At 51.2% G+C, this 18727-nt stretch overlaps 1 protein-coding gene across 17 annotated transcripts in view; it reads right to left on the reverse strand.

Moving 5' to 3' along the window:
• Positions 1-18727, reverse strand: part of LOC106739643 (phosphofurin acidic cluster sorting protein 2) — a 215136-nt gene that overhangs the window by 32867 nt on the left and 163542 nt on the right. For 12 of the 17 annotated variants that reach the window (XR_009458971.1, XM_059720378.1, XM_059720385.1 and 9 more), the window contains exons 3-8: positions 5239-5328; positions 4555-4680; positions 4074-4236; positions 3804-3895; positions 2268-2348; positions 290-349 (exon numbers count right to left, since the gene is read on the reverse strand). Coding sequence is in view for 16 of the 17 variants with exons in the window: in XM_059720378.1 (XP_059576361.1) it covers positions 290-349; positions 2268-2348; positions 3804-3895; positions 4074-4236; positions 4555-4680; positions 5239-5328 (612 nt within the window). In the remaining variant the exon portion in view is untranslated. Of the gene's footprint in view, positions 1-289; positions 350-2267; positions 2349-3803; positions 3896-4073; positions 4237-4554; positions 4681-5238; positions 5329-6113; positions 6841-16352; positions 16471-18727 lie in introns of those variants that run through there. The other 5 variants (XM_059720380.1, XM_059720393.1, XM_059720392.1 and 2 more) reach the window with 3 other exon arrangements.

Here is an 18727-nt window from a genome sequence, read left to right on the forward strand (position 1 = left end):
CCAGGAGGCAGGAAATGCTTGAAATATAGATACACTGAAAGTACCATACAGGTCCCTCTGCTAGCAGGATGTCTGCAAACTCACCTACATCATACTGTAAGAGCATACCAGATCTCCCTGGGGATGCTGGCTCTGGCCTGGTCCTCCCAGGATTCTATGCAAGGTAGAGTACACAGCGAGACTTGAGGGCCATCATGGGATGTCCTCACACATGTGCCATGAAGTAACTGACCCCAAAACAAAGTGGGCTGCTGATGCATCACACAGGAACAAGTCAACTGTTTCTTACCTCATCTGTCACTTTAAATCTCTTCAGCAAAGCAACAAATTTCTGCTTGAAGTTTGGTTGCTAAAATGAAAGGAAGGAGAGAAAAATTCAGCAAGATCTAAGTGTCCTGTTATCTCCTGGCTGTACTCACTGCTCTATGGCCCAGCTGGGGCTGAAGCTGGCAAGTGTAAGTGGTAATGCTTCCTTCATAGCTTCCCAGCTACCAGATCACTGAGCAAAATAGGATTATGAGCTATTATCATCTGACCTACTGCACTAGCTAAACACGGAAGATGATTTGAACCTGCCCAAAGAGCTAAAGTCAAAACAGAGGAATGGCAGGAAAAGGGATATTGCTAACAAGCAAAAGACTGAGAGACACCAGGATCACAGCTTCCTAGCACCTCTGCAGTTTCTCTGTTCAGCCATGCCAATGGAGATAATGCCTTTCTATAAGATCCTGTCTTCATTAGAGAGATGGGCATGGGCCAGTAAGCCCTGCCTTAGTTTGTACCAGTTTTACCCTGTGAGACAGCAACACTAAATGAATCTCTCCAGTGCAGAGGCCTATGGCACACCAACTGACTGGCACTGGTGCTGTCTGCCACTTCTTTTAGGGAAGCTGGAATGAATGTACAAAAAACAACCCCTACCTAGAAAGTCTGCTCACCAACATAGACCCATTCCCCACCAGGGCCCACTAGCATAAAACCTGAACCTAGTGGCACTCACTCCACTGCCTGACCTGCCAAAGTAGGTTTCCCCCACCCTTTTAGTTTGGTGACCCCAAAGTAAACGTAAAACATCTTCCCAGCATAAAAGTGAAAACTGGGTGGTGCTAAGCCCAGAGAATGCATATGTAGGTGCATCTGGAGAGGATGAGAAAGAACACTTGGCCCTGAAGGCTGTGGAGGGAGCCTGACTGCATGTGCTTTGGATATAATAGCATTTTTTACACCTCACAACGCCAATGATAGCCTTTCATGATGCCCCCAGGATCATGATGCCCCCAGGTCTTATAGCTGAGGAACATGGCCCTTGTGCATGGGAAGGTTCTGGCTAGAGACCTAGCATGAATGAAATGCAAGAAGGCAAATGAGGGCAGTAAGAGAAGAGTGCTGGAGAATGCAGAGTACAAACATATGCCATCGTGTGGCACAGGGATGTGTGTGCAGGCAACACTGCAGCCCTCAGAAACCAGCCAGACAGTACAGTTTGCCCTAACCTTTGCAAGGCATCTCAGGCTCTGCTAGGACCTGGGAGGAGATGACTGAGCCACAAGTCAACTCCAAATTATTTCCTGGAGCAGGGTGTGTTTTTACACACACGCACACACACACACACACGCATGCATGCACACAGAACCTAAACACTCTGGAGGCCAGAGAGAACAGGCGCAGCTTCTAAGCCACACACAGCTTCAAGCAGTCCGTCTAACTCAGGTACTCTTTTGCTTGAGAGGAGAACACACTTTCTCTGATGGCACCTGTGTTCTGGAAAGCAAGAACCCTGCATCACTAACCTCAGGCGCAGGCAAGGTATGGAGAATCTGGGAGCTTAACTCCAGTCCCCTGCTGGGGAATGGCTTAAAGAAATGATTCTCAAGCAGAGTGCTGTGGCACCTTGGGGTGACTTGATATCCTTTCAAGAGTGCCGCTGCGTGCCACATACTGTGAGGTATGCAAACATGATTCACAAGATAAACCCAGAGATTTCAAATAGGAGTCCATAGTGTTAAAAATATTCTGACCTGCTGCGGTCTTTTGAGTTCTGTGCAACAGAAGAACGGCTTTAGTAATTTTCTGTAGTCAAAAAACAAGTGAAAACTAAGCCAGCATTTTCTGAGGGGTGGGAGGGTCTTAAGACTAAAAAGGTTGAAAAACACTGGCTTAAAGCTTCTGAATGTCATCCTCCACCACTAGTCCCTTCTGAGCCTCCTGCTAGGTTAGGTAGGAACTAAAATCCCCAAATGCCTTAGAGAATAGGAAATGCTGATTACTCTGGTCATTGATGTGGTTCTGATCATTTTCCTCCTGGCTTTCTTAGGCTTCCTCATTTCATCTTCTTCATCATATAAATCCTAAATGGCAAGAGATAACAGCATATCAGAGGCACGTGGAGCACAGGGAAGGCCTACACATGTGGAGTCTGTGCATGCCACAGCCCCTAGTTTCTGCAAGGATAGGTTCCTCACCTCGCTCACCTGACACCACTTTCCATCAGGGTTCCTCTTCCCTCCCCACCCTCACTGCTTATGGCTTATTCTGAGCCCCAAGGGGGCCCCAAAGGTCCTTTGCACACCTGCTGTCTGATCAGGACAAGCATCAGAAAGGCCCAGAAAATACAGTACTAGAAAAGAAGGTGGTGCCCTTCCAAGGCCCATTTGAACAGCTTTGTAGAAGTTGCCCTTGCTGTAGCCAAACCAATTATTTCTCAGCTTATCAGCTTTCACTGTGTAGCTGCTCAAGGTAGGGCCCACAGCTGAACCAAAGATCCCTTAGGGCCAGAGTCGTGGGTTACCCAAACAGCTGTCCCCAGGGATTCTCTTGAGCCAGGCACGTGGCCTCAAAAGATGTGGGGTCATGGTGAATATGGAGCTGGACATGAGCTTTCAGTATGATACTCCAGACAAAAGAGCTATTGAGGTCCTTGGATGTACGAACAGGGGAATCTCAAGGAGGAGCAGGAAAATGCTATTCTGATGAGGCCTTGATGAGACCACTGCTGGAATATCATGTCCAGTTCTGGTGTCCACAATTCAATAAGGATGTTATGAAACAGAAAAGGGCTCGCAAGAATGATCCAAGGACTGGAACCCTGCCTTACTGTGACAAATTTGAGGAGCTTGGTCTGTTTATCTCAACAAGAAAGGTTATGGGGTGACTTGGGGTGACTTGATCACAGTATAAGTATCTTCAGGGAGAACTGAAATTTGATGAAGCACTCTTCACCTTATCAGACGAGGGTACAAGACAATCTAATGCCTGCAAGCAGAAGCCAGGCTAATTCAAACTGGAAATAGGGTGCAAACTTTAACCATACAGGTAATTAACCCTCACTAGGGGCTGTGGGAAATTTGTCACCATGATCTATTTATGTTTTATTTTTAAATTCATTCTGGAAGCTTTTCTGAAAGCTTGCCCCTTGCTCAGAGGAGATGATCGCAAAGGTTATTTCTGGGCTTATCTATGATTTTATAAAGGAAGTCTGTTCAGGAGCAGTCTTATTTTCCAGATGGGTTTGCACTGACACTGCACCTATTTCATGCTGTGGCCAGCCAGCACCCTAGGGGCCCAATCACAAGCTGGCTGGTGCCACAAGGCCCCATTCTCTGCTGTGAAGTGCCACTATTCTGTGCTTCCCTGAAGCTCTAGCAGGTGGTCATCTCCAGGACAGGAGAGAACTCTAGGTAAATGGAGGGTCTGATGTATCATGCCTTCTGCCCTGGGGAGAGGTAAGAATTTTACTTCTCACTGAGGACAGGAAGCAGGACCAAGCTAATTTGAGATGGCCAAAGAGGCTGAGCCATCCTTACCTGGCCCTGTACAGCATCGTCACTGGCTTCCTGCTCCGAGGAGTAGCTATCATCCTCTTCCTCAGAGTAGTTATCAATGTCTGGAGAACGATCTGAAGTCACAAAATGCAGATGCCATGTCCCAGCATGGCACCTTGCTTCCACCCCTCTCACCAGTTCCCACAGCCCTACTCCCAAATGCAGTTTGGGAAACACCCTGCCCCGAGTAGCTCAATTTCCCCCAGCAGAGAGAGGAGCTGTCATGTCTTGTCTTGAATTAAGACTACATACCTGAGGCTTTGATTTTGGGGCCAGAGGGCACATTTCCATCTTCATGGTCAATGGGTTGGCTCGACAGGGAATAGATACTGATTTCAGCCACTCGGATGCTCACGTCCTTCATGCTGCTGTGCAGGCTGAGAAGCTGCCCTCCATCTGTTGGGTGCTGCATCACCTGGGCAAAGAGACAAACACCCATGCATAGGGGTGAGGCTTCCAATGCTAGGATGACTCCTGCAGCCAGCAAGAATTAAGCCTGGGAACTGCCCTCTCACTGGGAAAGCCCACTTACTCTGCCAGCAGCCAGCAGTTTGGAGGGTACCCAGCTGCTGGCAGATGGCCAGTACTCTCAGGCCAGAGCAGCCCTAAAGCTAGCACCCCCATCAGTACTTTGAGATGGTCAGCTCCCTTTGTAGATATGCTAGGCAAGAACAGGCATGCCAAGGCTCCCAGGCATTCCCCAGTTCCTTGTTTTCCTCCCAGTGCTGCTTACCTCAGCCATGTTGATGATGCCAACTGCCAGAGTCTTGTAGCCCAGAAAAGTGCGGTTCTTATACCTCTTCTTTCGCTGTAGCATGATTTGCAGTTTGTTGCCATCCCTCTTCAGGAAATGTGGATACTGAGGTGAGAGAGAAAGCACAAGGAAATAGCAAGGCCAGGGGTGGGAGCCAGGTCTGGGGTTCAAGCCAATCTTGACCTCTCACCACCAACACATTGATGAGAGTACATGACATGCAGTTCTCTGACCACCCCAGCCAGGTTCTTCACCCAAGACTCCTTCTGGGCATCTCGAGTTCCATTTCTGCTCCCTGGCCCCAGGCACATCTCTCTCCCTCTCTAGCATCCTCTAGCTCCCTCCTGTAAGCTGTGTCCTGAGTATAAAGCCATTATAGCATGACATCCCATGAGGTCCTGTCAGCGCTTTGGAGATGCTGTGCTGTCAGGCTGGTCAGAAAACTTTGGAATACTCAGAACTTCTGGCATGAAACTGGGAGATGAAATCAGCCTGGTGCTACTAGTTAGATGCTGACAGCACATTCCCTGAACCAGGTGGGGAAGCCCCTCACAGATACCAAACAAATGGAAATTTCCTAAAAACAATGTTTGTTCAGAAGGTGATAGGTCTGTCGAAGATCTTGCTGGGGCTCCGCACTGAAGTCAGCAAGGCAAAAGTTACCTGTAAAGAGAATGTCAGTTCCAGGTCTGTCTCCATCAGGCCACCGGGGGGAAGGACATACTCATTGGATCTCAGGACTCGCTTTGAACCCTGCAAGATGATCAGGAGATGCGCATGACAGTTAGCAGAGACCTGCCCATCTGGAAATGCAAGTCTGATATGCTTTATACATAGGGCAGTTCACTTTATGCTCAGTCACCCTGGACTTACTGGCACTAGAGATGAAACAAGGACATTAAAACCTTTCTAATCCATCCACTCCAAGACCAGACCCACCCGTTTCCCACAGGAGATTTAGAAAGGCTTTCCAAGACTAGTCTTGATGTTTCCAGTGCACTCCCCTTGGAAGGGTATTCCACAGTTCATGAGGACATAGCCGTGACCTCTAATGCCACTACAGACCATGGAGTTAGCTCTCTGTCAGCTAACAGAGCCATCCTCCAAGGACAAATCAGCATTTTGTATACCCTTCTGCCCAAGCATCTCCATCCACTGCTTGTTTGGTGGCATTTCATGATATAGCACCCAGATGAAGTGCCAGAAGAATGGGTTCTGGTCTACCTAGCTCCTGAGCACACAGATCCTGCTGAAGGGAAGGAGAGTACATGGGAGATGATTGTGACAGTGCCCCAACCCAGGGGTGGACACTACTATGGAAGCTCATCTCTCCTCAAAACAATGACCTAGCCCCCTGGCTCACCAGCCATCAGTGAGAGAAGAGCACTAGCTTCCAACCTCCCAGCCCCACTGAATGAAGCCAACATGGTTCATGTCGCATATTATCTGGGGAAGCCCCACAGGGTGTAAGTGGGACTCTTGGGCACACACAAAGATGGACAAATCTATCTGAAGGAGGCATGTACTATTCAACTTACTCATATGACTAGTCTGACCAAAACCACTCCTTCACCACTCCATCCCTGAATTTCAACCAGTATCAGGTAGGGCAAGTTGTAAGATGCTTTGCCATCAGGGGGCCTTTGATCTAAAGGTAGTGAAGGAATCTTAAGTGTCCTGAGATGTGCATTATGTAAGACAATACAGAGTAACAGGGACCAATTAAAATAGACTTCTGCCCTCTAGCAAGCTCACACCCCAATGACACACACACACACACACACACACACACACACCCCGGGAGCCAGGGGCAGGAAGGAGAGGAAGGATCTGGGCACACGTGCGTCCTGCACACACATGTGCCCTCTTACCTGACCCGAGGCGGAGGAGGACGCAGCAGCAGAGGAGCCAGCAGTGGGGGCAGCAACAGCTGATCCCCCAAAGGTAAGTGGGGCAGAGGGAGCCGGCACAGCTGAGTCAGATCTGGAGGGGAAGCCCCCCGTGTCCCTTTTAGTTGAGCTGGTAGGGAGCCATGCTCCTGAGCTGCGCCACGCAAACAGTGTGCGCAAACAGGCGCGCCCTGTAAGAGCGTGCTGGCATTTGCGCTGGTGTTCGCACTGGTGGGCGGGCAGGAAGGGCCAGGAGGGAAGACTCCTGCAAGGGTGGGGCAAAGGCACCACACTAAAATGTAAACAAACAGTAACTCACACAATGGTGTCGATGCGGAGTGCTGCTAGGGCCCCTGCCTGGAGGGTGCCGCCTACCCGAGGCTTGTCTGAGGCCTCCACCCAGAGAGAGCCCATGGGGGAGCTGGCATCCCCCTGCCCACCAGCTTGCAGGGGATGCCCAGCAGGGCTGGGGGGGGGGGCGGGGGGCAGGGATTGGGGGCCCCCACACCTGTCGTATAGGCGCCTGTCTTAGGGCCTTGGAGGCGCAGGTGAGGAAGCTCCAGGAGGAGGTTAGCAGTCTTAGGGGAACCAGGGAGGCGGAGGATGAAATTGATGGTTATTTCCTTTCCCTGCAGGGCCATGCACCCAAGGAAGAAGCACCTCGGGAGGTGCCCTCCACAGCAAAGTAGCAGATGGTCACCTCCAGAACCAGGGCTGCTTGCAGCAAGCAGTACCAGTTCCTCCAGTTCGGCTGGAGAACAGGTATGAGGCCCTGGTGACACTGCAGGAGAAGGAAGGAGAGGAGGAAACCTCCAGAGGAAAGGCAACTCCACACTCTGAACAGGCCAAAGGAGATAAGCAGACCCGGAGGAAGACACGTTGAGTGATCGTCATAGGTGACTCCATCCTGAGAGGTACAGAAGGTCCCATCTGTTGCCAGGACCCCTCGACACGCGAGGTCTACTGCCTGCCCGGAGCAAAGATTCAGGACGTGACGGGGATGATCCAGGCCTTGATCCAGCCCACCGATTACCACCCCATGGTCCTAATCCATGTGGGTACCAATGATGTGGCCAGGAGAAGCCCTGATCACTTGATGATGGACTACCACACTCTGGGGACGTGCTGAGGGAGATAGGGGCAAAGGTGGTATTCTCTTCTGTCCTACTAGTGAGCGGACATGGAAGACGACACAAGACCTGCATCAGGGAGACCAACTGGAGGCTTCGGGAATAGTGCCTCAAGGCAGGCTTCGGTTTCCTAGATAACGACCTGCACATCAGGACGAGAGACATGCTCGGGTGGGACGGGCTTCACCTTTCCCCTAAAGGTAAGTGTGCGGGCCGGGAACGGTCCGAGGCCCTTTTTTCACGTGGTGGGCTGTGGCCAGCAGCCTGGACACGCCGGGTCAGGGAAGGCAGGCTGCATGCTAGAATTAGGCATGGACGCTTAATGGTTGTTTAAGATTGTTTACTTACACCGTAGGTGGTTGCGGTGCAGGCTGGAAAGCTTCCAGGAATACTTCACTTAAGTCCCAGTTTAAGGACTCAGACAGAGCTCTGGATTCACTCACAATTCACTCACACGAAGTTTGCTAGGCTCCGTGGAACTTTGCGCGCAGGGAAGGGTACGTCGAGGGATCGTTCGGCAACGGGGAGAGGCGAGAGGCTGATCAGACCCCTGTTGCCTTCTTGATATTCACGCTGGGTCCGATAGGCTCCGCAGCGTTTAGAGATCTTCACGAGACGTGAAGTCTCCTCCTCCTGATGTTCGTGGAGTCCTCCAACTTGGGTGGAAACCACTCAAGCCTCTTACATGGCTAGCAAGCCAATCGCTAGCTGCCACGTAGGAATAATTTAGAACTGACCAATAGTGGGGCACGAATCTGAATACAAATGGCGGGAACTCCTTGCAACGTGCATTTCTGTGTTGCAACAAAGAAATGCACCCTGCAAAGAAAGCTATAAATGGCGGGAAATAATTTAGCAGTGCCAAAGCACACACAAACAAAAATCACACCCTTGGGTTGTGACGGTAAGCATGTGTTCTTTTCTAGGTTGGTGGATCTCCTCCGGCAGGCTTTAACCTAGGCTCGTCGGGGGAAGGAGAAGACAAGGGCGGAGGAAGCCTTGGACCACTAAACCAAGCGTCACCCACAAGAACAGCCCAGCCTAGACTGACGACGAGCAGAACAAATACCCAGGTAAGCAACAGGGGCCAGGGCAGTACTGAGAGTAGGGGGCCAGTGCACACATCTTCAGGAGGCCTCAAATGCCTCTATACAAATGCTTGTAGTATGGGGAACAAGCAGGAGGAAGTTACCCTCCTGCTAGCTGACACCAACCCAGACATAGTGGGCTCACAGAAATGTGGTGGGACCCAACACACGACTGGGCAGTGAATATCAAGGGCTACAGGCTGTACAGGAGGGATAGGACAGGGAGGAAAGGTAGGTGTGTGGCGCTCTACATCAAGGAGGAATACACATCCTCAACAAGTAGCACTGGGTCAGAGGAGGGGCACTGAAGTGCTCTGGGTTAGAATACAAGGAAGTCAAGGGGAAAGGGACTTAACGGTGGGGGTCTATTACAGACCACCCAACCAAGGGGAAGAGCTAGACTGGGAATTCTTAAGTCAGCTCACGGAGGTAGTTAGGTCAAAGGATGTGGTCATCATGAGTGACCTGAACTTTCCAGACATCTGCTGGGATGAGTAGTCAGACAGGTCTGACCACTCATGTAGGTTCGTAGCTGAGATACAGGACCTCCATCTAACCCAGGAGATGCGCAGCCCCAACCAGGGGAGACACCTTGCTGGACCTGGTCCTGGCCATGGGTGACGACCTGGTGAGGGGGCTGTGGGTGCTCGACCACCTGGGTGACAGCGATCATTGCCTGCTGGAATTCACCATCCAGCGCAAGGTAGCAAAGGCCTACAGCAAGGCAGCAACCCTGGACTGCAGGAGGGCAGACTTCAATGAGATAAGGAGAATAGTCGGGGAGGCACTGAGGTCCCGGAGGGGAGAGGAGTCAGGGGTCCAAGAAGAGTGGTCGTTCCTTAAGGAGACGATCCTCCAAGCCCAAAGGGAGGTAATCCCAACACGGATCAAAGGGGGCAAGAGGGCACAAAAGCCCCCATGGCTCACCAAAAGCATACAGGAACGTCTCCTAGCTAAAAGAAAGGCATACACCCAATGGAAGGGAGGGGCCATCACCAGGGAGGACTATACCTGGGTTGCTCAGGGCTGTAGGGGGGTGGTCAGGAAGGCCAAGGTGGAGATGGAACTGGGACTAGCTACCCAGTTCAAGAACAACAAGAAATCCTTTTTTAAATACATAGGGGACAAAAAGAAGGTACTGGGTAACATGGGGCCTCTGCAAGACACGCTAGGAAATCTGGTCGTCACACCAGATGACAAGGCTAACCTATTTAACAATTTCTTTGCCTCCATTTTTCTGAGCAGAGACCGGGTCACCTCCCCACCGGGACCTCCATAGGCCCCAGGGGAGGCGCACCCAGACCTAGGGTCAGTGAGGATCTAGTCAGGGAACTTCTGGAGGGGCTGGACGTATTTAAATCAGCTGGTCCTGACGATCTCCACTCCAGAGTGCTGAGGGAATTAGTGGAGGTCACTGTGGGACCCCTGGCACGGTTTACGAGCACTCGTGGTACTCTAGTTTAGTGCCAGAGGACTGGAAAAGGGCCAATGTGGTTCCTATTTTCAAAAAAGGGAGGAAGGAGGACCCAGGAAACTATAGGCCAGTTAGTCTTACCTTGATCCTGGGTAAACTTTTTCAGAGAATTATCCTGGCGCATGTCCACGAGGGGCCAGCAGGGAAGGTTATGCTTAGGGGCAACCAACACAGGTTCATTAGAGGCAGGTCCTGTCAGACCAACCTGGTGGCCTTCTATGACCAGGTCACCAAATCCCTGGATGCAGGGGTAGCAGTGGACGTAGTCTTTCTAGACTTTGGGAAGGCCTTCGACACTGTCTCTCATCCCATTATCATTAAAAATCTAGGGGACTGCGGCATCGACACCTACAGTCAGATGGGTCACTAACTGGCTGGAGAGCCGCACCCAGAGAGTGGTGGTGGACGGGCCATTTTCGACTTGGAGGGATGTGGGCAGCAGGGTCCCCCAGGCCTCGGTCCTCGGACCCGCACTGTTCAACATCTTCATCAGCGACTTGGACGAGGGGGTAAAAAGCACCCTATTCAAATTCGCAGATGACACTAAGATGTGGGGGGAAGCGGGCACACTAGAAGGGAGGAATAGGCTGCAATTGGACCTAGACAGGTTACAGGGGTGGGTGGATGAGAACAGGATGGGTTTCAACACTGTTTGTTCAACACTGGTTGTGGTCCATGTGGGTACAAATGATGCATCCAAGGGCAAGCTGGATAACATCATGGAGAACTATAAGGCCTTGGGACACCAACTGAAGAGGACGGGAGCTCAGGTGGTATTTTCCTCCATTCTCCTGGTAAGTGGACGGGGTAGGCGTCATGAGGACCGCATTGATGTGGTTAACTGGCGGCTTCAGAGCCGGTGCCACGAGGCAGGGTTTGGGTTTTTTGACAATGACCCATGTTTTTGTAAGGAGGGCATGCTGGGCTGGGATGGGCTTCACCTCTCCCCTAATGGCAGACGTATATTTTCCTCTAGGTTGGCTGATCTCGTATGGCGGGCTTTAAACTAGCTTCGCCGGGGGAAGGGGCCGCTTCAAGTGGAGAGGATGCTTCACCAGCACGCAGGGTGACAAAAGGAAGGGAAGCACAGGTAAGTATCAGTGTCCAAGGAGCAGGGGGCCACACATGTCCTGGGAATGGGAGGAAGGCACGAGCACCCTCAGGAGGCCTTAGGTGCCTCTATACTAATGCTCGTAGTATGGGGTGTAAGCAGGAGGAACTATGCCTCCTGATTTCAAGTAAGAACCCAGACTTAGTAGGGCTCACAGAAACCTGGTGGGACCCTACCTACGACTGGGTGGTGGGCATTCAGGGGTACACCCTATATAGAAGAGACAGGACAGAGAGGAAAGGTGGGGGGGGTTATGCTCTATGTCAAAGAGCACCTCACATCATCAAGAATTAGCTTTGGGTTAGAGGAGGGTCGGGCAGAGACACTATGGGTCAAACTACAAGGGGGGTGTGGCGAAAGGGACCTTACGGTGGGTGTCTACTACAGACCACCCAACCAGAGGGAAGAGCTAGACCAGGACTTCTCCAGTCAGCTTATGGAGGCGGTTAGGTCAAGGGATGTTATTGTCATGGGTGACCTAAACTACCAGACATTTGCTGGGAGGAGCAGACTGCCAGGTCTGACCGCTCACGTAGGTTCCTGGCTGTATTACAGGACCTTCACTTTATCCAGGAAGTGCATAGCCCCACTAGGGGTAACGCCTTGCTGGACCTGGTCCTGGCCACGGGGGATGACCTGGTGAGGGGACTGCAGGTCCTTGACCACCTGGGCAATAGCGATCATCACCTGCTGGATTTCACTATCCAACGCAGGGCATCTAGGGCTCACACCAAGGCTAAAGCCCTTGACTTCAGAAGGGCCAACTTCAATGAGCTTAGGAGACTAGTGGGGGAGGCACTGAGGGCCCAGAAGGTAGAGGAGATGGGAGCCCACGAGGGATGTTCGTACCTTAAGGGGGCGATCCTCCAGGCCCAAAGAATAACAGTCCCTGAGAGAAGCAAGGGGGATAAGAGTGCTCAGAAACCCCCTTGGGCAAGGGCAAAGGCATTCAGCAATGCCTGAGGACTAAAAGGGAGGCGTACAACCAGTGGAAGGGAGGAACTATCGCCAAGGAGGAGTACTCCTCCTCGGCCCAGGAGTGTAGGAGGGCTATTAGGAAGGCCAAGGCAGAGATGGAACTCAGGCTAGCATCCAGGATTAAGGACAACAAAAAGTCCTTTTTCAACTACATTGGGAGCAAGAAGAGACACACACACACACACACCTGTTGGGCAATGCAGGGCCCCTGTAAGACACAAATGGTAATCTGGTGGCCACGCCAGATGAGAAAGCTGATATTTTTTACAGTTTCTTTGCCTCTGTTTTCCTGAACAGGGACCGGGATATCCCACCTACCAGAGGTAGGGACAATCTTGGGGATAGCTCTATCAAGCCTTCAGTCAGTGCAGCTGTAGTTAGGGATCTTCTGGAAGGGCTAGACATTTTTAAATCTGCAGGTCCAGATGCCCTCAATCCAAGGGTGTTGAGGGAGCTGGCAGGGGTCATCGCGGAGCCTTTGGCCCGGCTGTATGAGCATTTGTGGCCATCTGGCCAGGTGCTGGGGGATTGGAAACTGGCTAATGTGGTCCCTATTTTTAAGAAGGGGAGGAAGGAGGACCCAAGTAATTATAGGCCTGTAAGTCTCACCTTGGTGCTCGGGAAGCTCTTGGAGAGGATCATCAAGGAACACATCTGTGGGGGGCCTGCAGGGGATATCATGCTCAGGGGCAATCAGCATGGGTTCACCAAAGGCAGGTCCTGCCTGACCAACCTGATTGCCTTTTACAACCAAGTAACTAAATCCTTGGATGATGGTGTCGCTGTGGACATAGCCTTTCTGGACTTTAAGAAAGCCTTTGACACTGTCTCTCACCCCATCCTCATCAATAAATTAAGCGACTGCGGCATTGATGCCTGCACAGTTGGATGGGTAAAAAATTGGCTGATGGGGCGCACCCAGAGAGTAGTGGTGGACAGGCTGTACTCAACCTGGCGAGATGTGAGCAGTGGGGTACCCCAGGGCTCAGTCCTCGGGCCCGCACTGTTTAACATCTTCATCAGTGACTTGGACGAGGGGGTGGAAAGCACGCTGTCCAAGTTTGCTGATGACACTAAGATGTGGGGCAAGGTGGACACACTTGAAGGGAGAGAGAGGCTGCAACTAGATTTAGACAGACTACAAAAGTGGGCAGACAAGAATAGGATGGGGTTCAACATAGATAAATGCAGGGTGCTGCACCTTGGGAGAAGGAATCCACAGCATACATACAGGCTGGGGAGTTCCCTTCTTGAAAGCACAGAGGCGGAAAGGGATCTCGGAGTCATTATTGACTCCAAGATGAACATGAGCTGCCAAATGCCAGACCGCAGCCAGCAAGGCCAGCCATACCTTGTCATGCATCCAAAGGTGCATCTCAAGCCAGTCCAGAGAGGTGATGCTCCCCCTCTATGCGACTTTGGTCAGGCTGCAGTTGGAGTACTGCGTCCAGTACTGGGCACCACACTTCAAAAGGGATGTGGCCAGCCTGGAGAGGGTTCAGAGGAGGGCCACCCGCTTGGTGAGAGGGCAGCAGGACAGTCCCTACGAGGAGAGACTGAAGGACCTGAACCTGTTCAGCCTCAGCAAGAGGAGGCTGAGTGGGGACCTGGTGGCTGCCTACAAGCTCATCAGGGGAGATCAACAACAAATAGGCAGAGCTCTTTTCTCCCCAGCACCACCTGGGGTGATGAGGAACAATGGTCATAAGCTGATGGAGAATAGGGTTACGTTGGAGAGCAGAAGGCAATATTTTACAGTTAGGGTGGCCAAAATCTGGAACCAGCTTCTCAGGGAGGTGGTCCTCGCCCCTACCTTGGGCATATTCAAGAGGAGGTTGGACGATCACCTGTCTGGGGTCTTGTGATCCCAGCATTCATTCCTGCCTGTGGCAGGGGGTCAGGCTAGATCTGTTCAGGTCCCTCCTGACCCTAGCTACTATGAAACTATGAAACTGCTGGTTCTTCCCCCTCCAGGAACTGCACCTGGGGGGAAGAACCAGCAGCATACCTACAGGCTGGGGAACTCCCCTCTTGTCAGTGCAGAGGCAGAAAAGGATCTTGGAGTCATTATTGATGCCAAAATGAACATGGGCCAACAGTGTGGGGACACGGTCAGAAAGGCCAACCGCACCTTGTCATGCATCCACAGATACATCTCAAGCAGGTCCAAGGAGATGATCCTCCCCCTCTATGGGGCACTGGTCAGGCTGCAGTTGGAGTACTGCATCCAGTTCTGGGCACTGCACTTCAGGAGGGATGTGGACAACATGGAGAGGGTCCAGAGGAGGGCCACTCACATGATCAGGGGGCAGCAGGGCAGGCCCTATGAGGAGAGGCTAAGAGACCTGAACCTTCTCCACAAGAGAAGGCTGAGGGGGGATCTGGTGGCTGTTTACAAACTAGTCAGAGGGGACCAGCAGGCATTGGGGGAGCCCCTGTTCCCCTGAGCACTCTCAGGAATGACAAGAAATAACGGTCACAAGCTGGCAGATGGTAGATTTAGACTAGATATCAGGAGGCACTACTTCACTGTCAGGGCGGCTAGGATCTGGAACAAACTTCCAAGAGAAGAGCCAGCACCACCTCCCTTGGTAGTTGGTTCCAGATCCTAGCCGCCCTAACTGTGAAGTAGTTCTTATGGATGTCTAATCTAAACCTACTCTCCAACAACTTGTGGCCGTTATTCCTTGTTATCCTGGAGGGCGCTAGGGGAAACAAGGTCTCCCCCAAGCCCTTTTGGTCCCCCCTAATGAGTTTATAGATGGTCACCAGGTCCCCCCTCAGCCTTCTCTTGTGAAGGCTGAACAGGTTCAGGTCCCGTAGCCTCTCATTGTAGGGTCTGTCCTGCTGTCCCCAGATCATGCGGATGGCCCTCCTCTGGACCCTCTCAATGTTGTCCACATCCTTCTTGAAGTGGGGTGCCCAGAACTGGACACAATACTCCAGCTGTGGCCTGACCAGTGTCGTGTAGAGGGGGAGGATCACCTCCTTGGCCCTACTTGAGATGCACCTGTGGATGCACGATAAGGTCCGGTTAGCCCTGCCGACCGTGACCTCGCATTGTCGGCCCATGTTCATCTTGGAGTCAATAATGACTCCAAGATCCCTTTCTGCCTCCGTACTCTCAAGAAGGGAGTTTCCCATCTTATAAGTGTGCTGCTGGTTACTACTGCCCAAGTGCAGCACCCTGCACTTGTCCGTATTGAAACACATCCTGTTTTTGTTAGCCCACCCCTGCAACCTATCCAGGTCTTGCTGCAGTCTTTCCCTCCCTGCTAGCATGCCCACCTCACCCCAAATTTTGGTATCATCAGCAAATTTAAACAGGTTGCTTTTCACCCCGTTGTCCAAATCGCTGATAAAGAAATTGAAGAGTGTGGGCCCAAGGACCGAGCCCTGGGGGACTCCGCTGCCCACTTCCCTCCAGGTCGAATATGACCTGTCCACCACCCCCCTCTAAGTACGACCCTTCAGCCAATTTGCAATCCATATGACTGCGTAGGCATCAATGCCACAGTCACCTAGTTTTTTAATGAGGATGGACTGGTCGACAGTGTCAAAGGCCTTGCTGAAGTCCAGAAAGACTACATCCACAGCGACACCTGCATCCAATGCTTTTGTGACCTGATCGTAAAAGGCAATCAGGTTGGTCTGACGTGACCTGCCCCTAATGAAACCGTGCCCTTGAGCATCATCCCCGATGCCAGCCCATCACAGATGTGGTCCTTGATGATCTTCTCAAAGAGTTTCCCCAGGATTGAGGTAAGACTGACAGGCCTATAGATGCCCGGGTCCTCCCTCCTCCCTTTTTTAAAGATGGGGACCACACTGGCTATCTTCCAATCATCTGGCACCTTAATATCAAAGACAACGCTACCAAAGCCATTCCCCAAAACCTCATTAAGGACCAGCTTGCAGATGCACCAACCTATCAAGAGGTCTTGAAAACCATTAAACACATGAAAAACAACAAAGCATGGGTCCTGATGGAATACCAACTGAAATTTATAAGCAAGGTGGGAAAATGGTCTCTAACTACAAATCATTACAATGAAAATCTGGAAACATGAAGATTCCCAGTGACTTGAGAGATGACAGAATCATTACCATATTCAAGAAAGGAGATACATCGGATTGCAGCAATTATTACTGATCTTAAGCATGCTGATGATTCTGTTGTATGTCTTCACTCATTTGAAGAGCTCCAGGTCACTCTTGCTTGCTTCTGTCAAACATGAAATGCCTGAACTCAATGTCAACTTCACAAAAACCAAGACACTTGACCAACCCACCCCAAACCAACCAGCTGCTCCATCACATATTGAAATAGGAGGCAATTCTTAAAGAATATTGGGCGCTTTCCCTATGTCAGTAGCTACCTTTTCCAAAAAGTATTCAACACTGGATAAATCTGCCAGTGCAGCCCTTGGATGTCTCCAAAATCATGCCTTTGATGATTATGACATCAGAATCCAAACCAAACTTCTTGTCCCCCAGGCTGTTGTCATCCCTACCCTGTTGTACGGATGTGAAACTTGAACAATATATGAGAAATTCCTGAAAGCTTTGAAACATTACTATCAGTGATGTCTCTGGAAAATCCTCCATGTCAACTGAAAGGGCAAGGGAATGAAGTTTTGGCTCAAGCAACCAACACCAGCACTGATGCTACGTTTATGCAGCACCAGCTCTGTTGGACAGGACATGTCATAAAGATGCCTGACAACCAGCTCCCAGAACAGATCCTAAACTTCCAATTCACTGATGCTCACTATTTTAGAGAAGAGCACAAAAGAGATTGAAGGACACCTTGAAGGCCAATCTGAAGACATGCAATATTAACATCAATTCTTGGAACACTCAAGCACTGAATCAACTCCAATGGCATTGTGATGTATGACACCATTAATCATTTTTAACAAACTTGCCTCGCTGTGGAGGTGGATAGATGAGAGAGACAAAGGGAAACAACTGTGACCTGACATCGTCAGGATCTACTACTTTCTTCTGGAACTAATTGCCACTACTCCTTAATTACCTGAATCTCAAATTTACTCTAATAAGACAAGATTTTTCTTTCTTTATATTGAATGAGGAAAAAACCTTATCTTGGATTTGAGTAGATACAGTAAATTGTTGTTTCCACATCACAAGCCTCATCAAGAAACTACCAGCATGTCACTTGCTTTGAGCCCTTCCGTCCAAGCATGCACATGCTACAGTGCTCAACAGGCACATGCAACGCTACATGAGACGCTTTATCGCACAGTTGACTAACTGACTGTGTAGTAAACTGTGCAGCAAATGCAGGTAGCAAATTAACTGTGTGGTAGTGACTATGCAGTAGCCCACACGTAGATGGCTGGCCAGGAGCAAATTTGCTCCCCGTCAGCCTGGACAGCACGGGGCGGAGCAACAATCACCTTCCCCAGGAGCTGCCTGCTTCTGGGGCAGGCTCCAAGTGTGGAGCCTGGGCCAGGACAATGACCCTCTGCTCTGGCAGCAGGCAACTCTTTGGGGCAGGGAGCAATCTCCCAGCTCCCACTCTGATTGCAGAGCCAGGGCAGGAGCTCCCTGCATCAGGAGAGTTCCCTGCCCAGCCTGGGGCTGGCTGGGACCTGACCCAGAACAGGACAGGTCCTGGCCAGCCCTGCAGCTCTGCAGCAGCAGCTCTCCCACCCCTTGAACATCCTGGGTCTTAAAAACCTCCAAGGATGGAGATTCCACCACCTCTCTGGGTAACCTGTTCCACTGTTTTACTACCCTCCTAGTACGAAAATTCTTCCTAACATCTAACCTAAACTCCCTTGCTGTAACCTGAGACCATTGCTCCTTGTTCTGTCATCTGGCAGGTCTGTCCCAGTTAGGGGAGACAGGACTGCTCCCCAGTTGGGGGGGGGGGGGGCTGTCCTGCCTGCCAAGCAGCTGCCTCCCAGTCACATGGAGATCGGAATGGGTCCCGATCTCCACATGGCTGGCAGGCAGTGTTCCACCATGCCAGGAGAGCTCTCCCTGCCCCCTGTGGCCCCTGCTGCCTAGGCTGACTAGCAGCAATTGGCTAGTGGCAAGCTGGCTAGATGGTCGCACCCAGAGAGTGGTGGTGGATGGGTCATTTTCAACCTGGAGGGATGTGGGCAGTGGAGTCCCCCAGGGCTCGGTCCTGGGGCCTGTACTGTTCAACATCTTTATCAGTGATCTGGATGTGGGTGTAAAAAGCACGGTCTCCAAATTCGCTGATGACACCAAGTTGTGGGACAAGGTGGGCATGCTGGAGGGGAGGGACAGAATCCAGCTTGATCTAAACAGATTACAGAGGTGGGTAGATGAGATTAGGATAGAATTCAATGCGAACAAGTGGAAGGTGCTGCATCTAGGACGAAGGAACCAGCAACACACTTACAGGCTGGGGAACACCCTTGTCAACACAGAGGCAGAAAGGGATCTTGGAGTCATTTTTGACTGCAGGATGAACATAAGCCGCC

The sequence above is a fragment of the Alligator mississippiensis genome, chromosome 1 (genome assembly GCF_030867095.1).
Source record: "Alligator mississippiensis isolate rAllMis1 chromosome 1, rAllMis1, whole genome shotgun sequence".
Lineage (NCBI taxonomy): Eukaryota > Metazoa > Chordata > Crocodylia > Alligatoridae > Alligator > Alligator mississippiensis.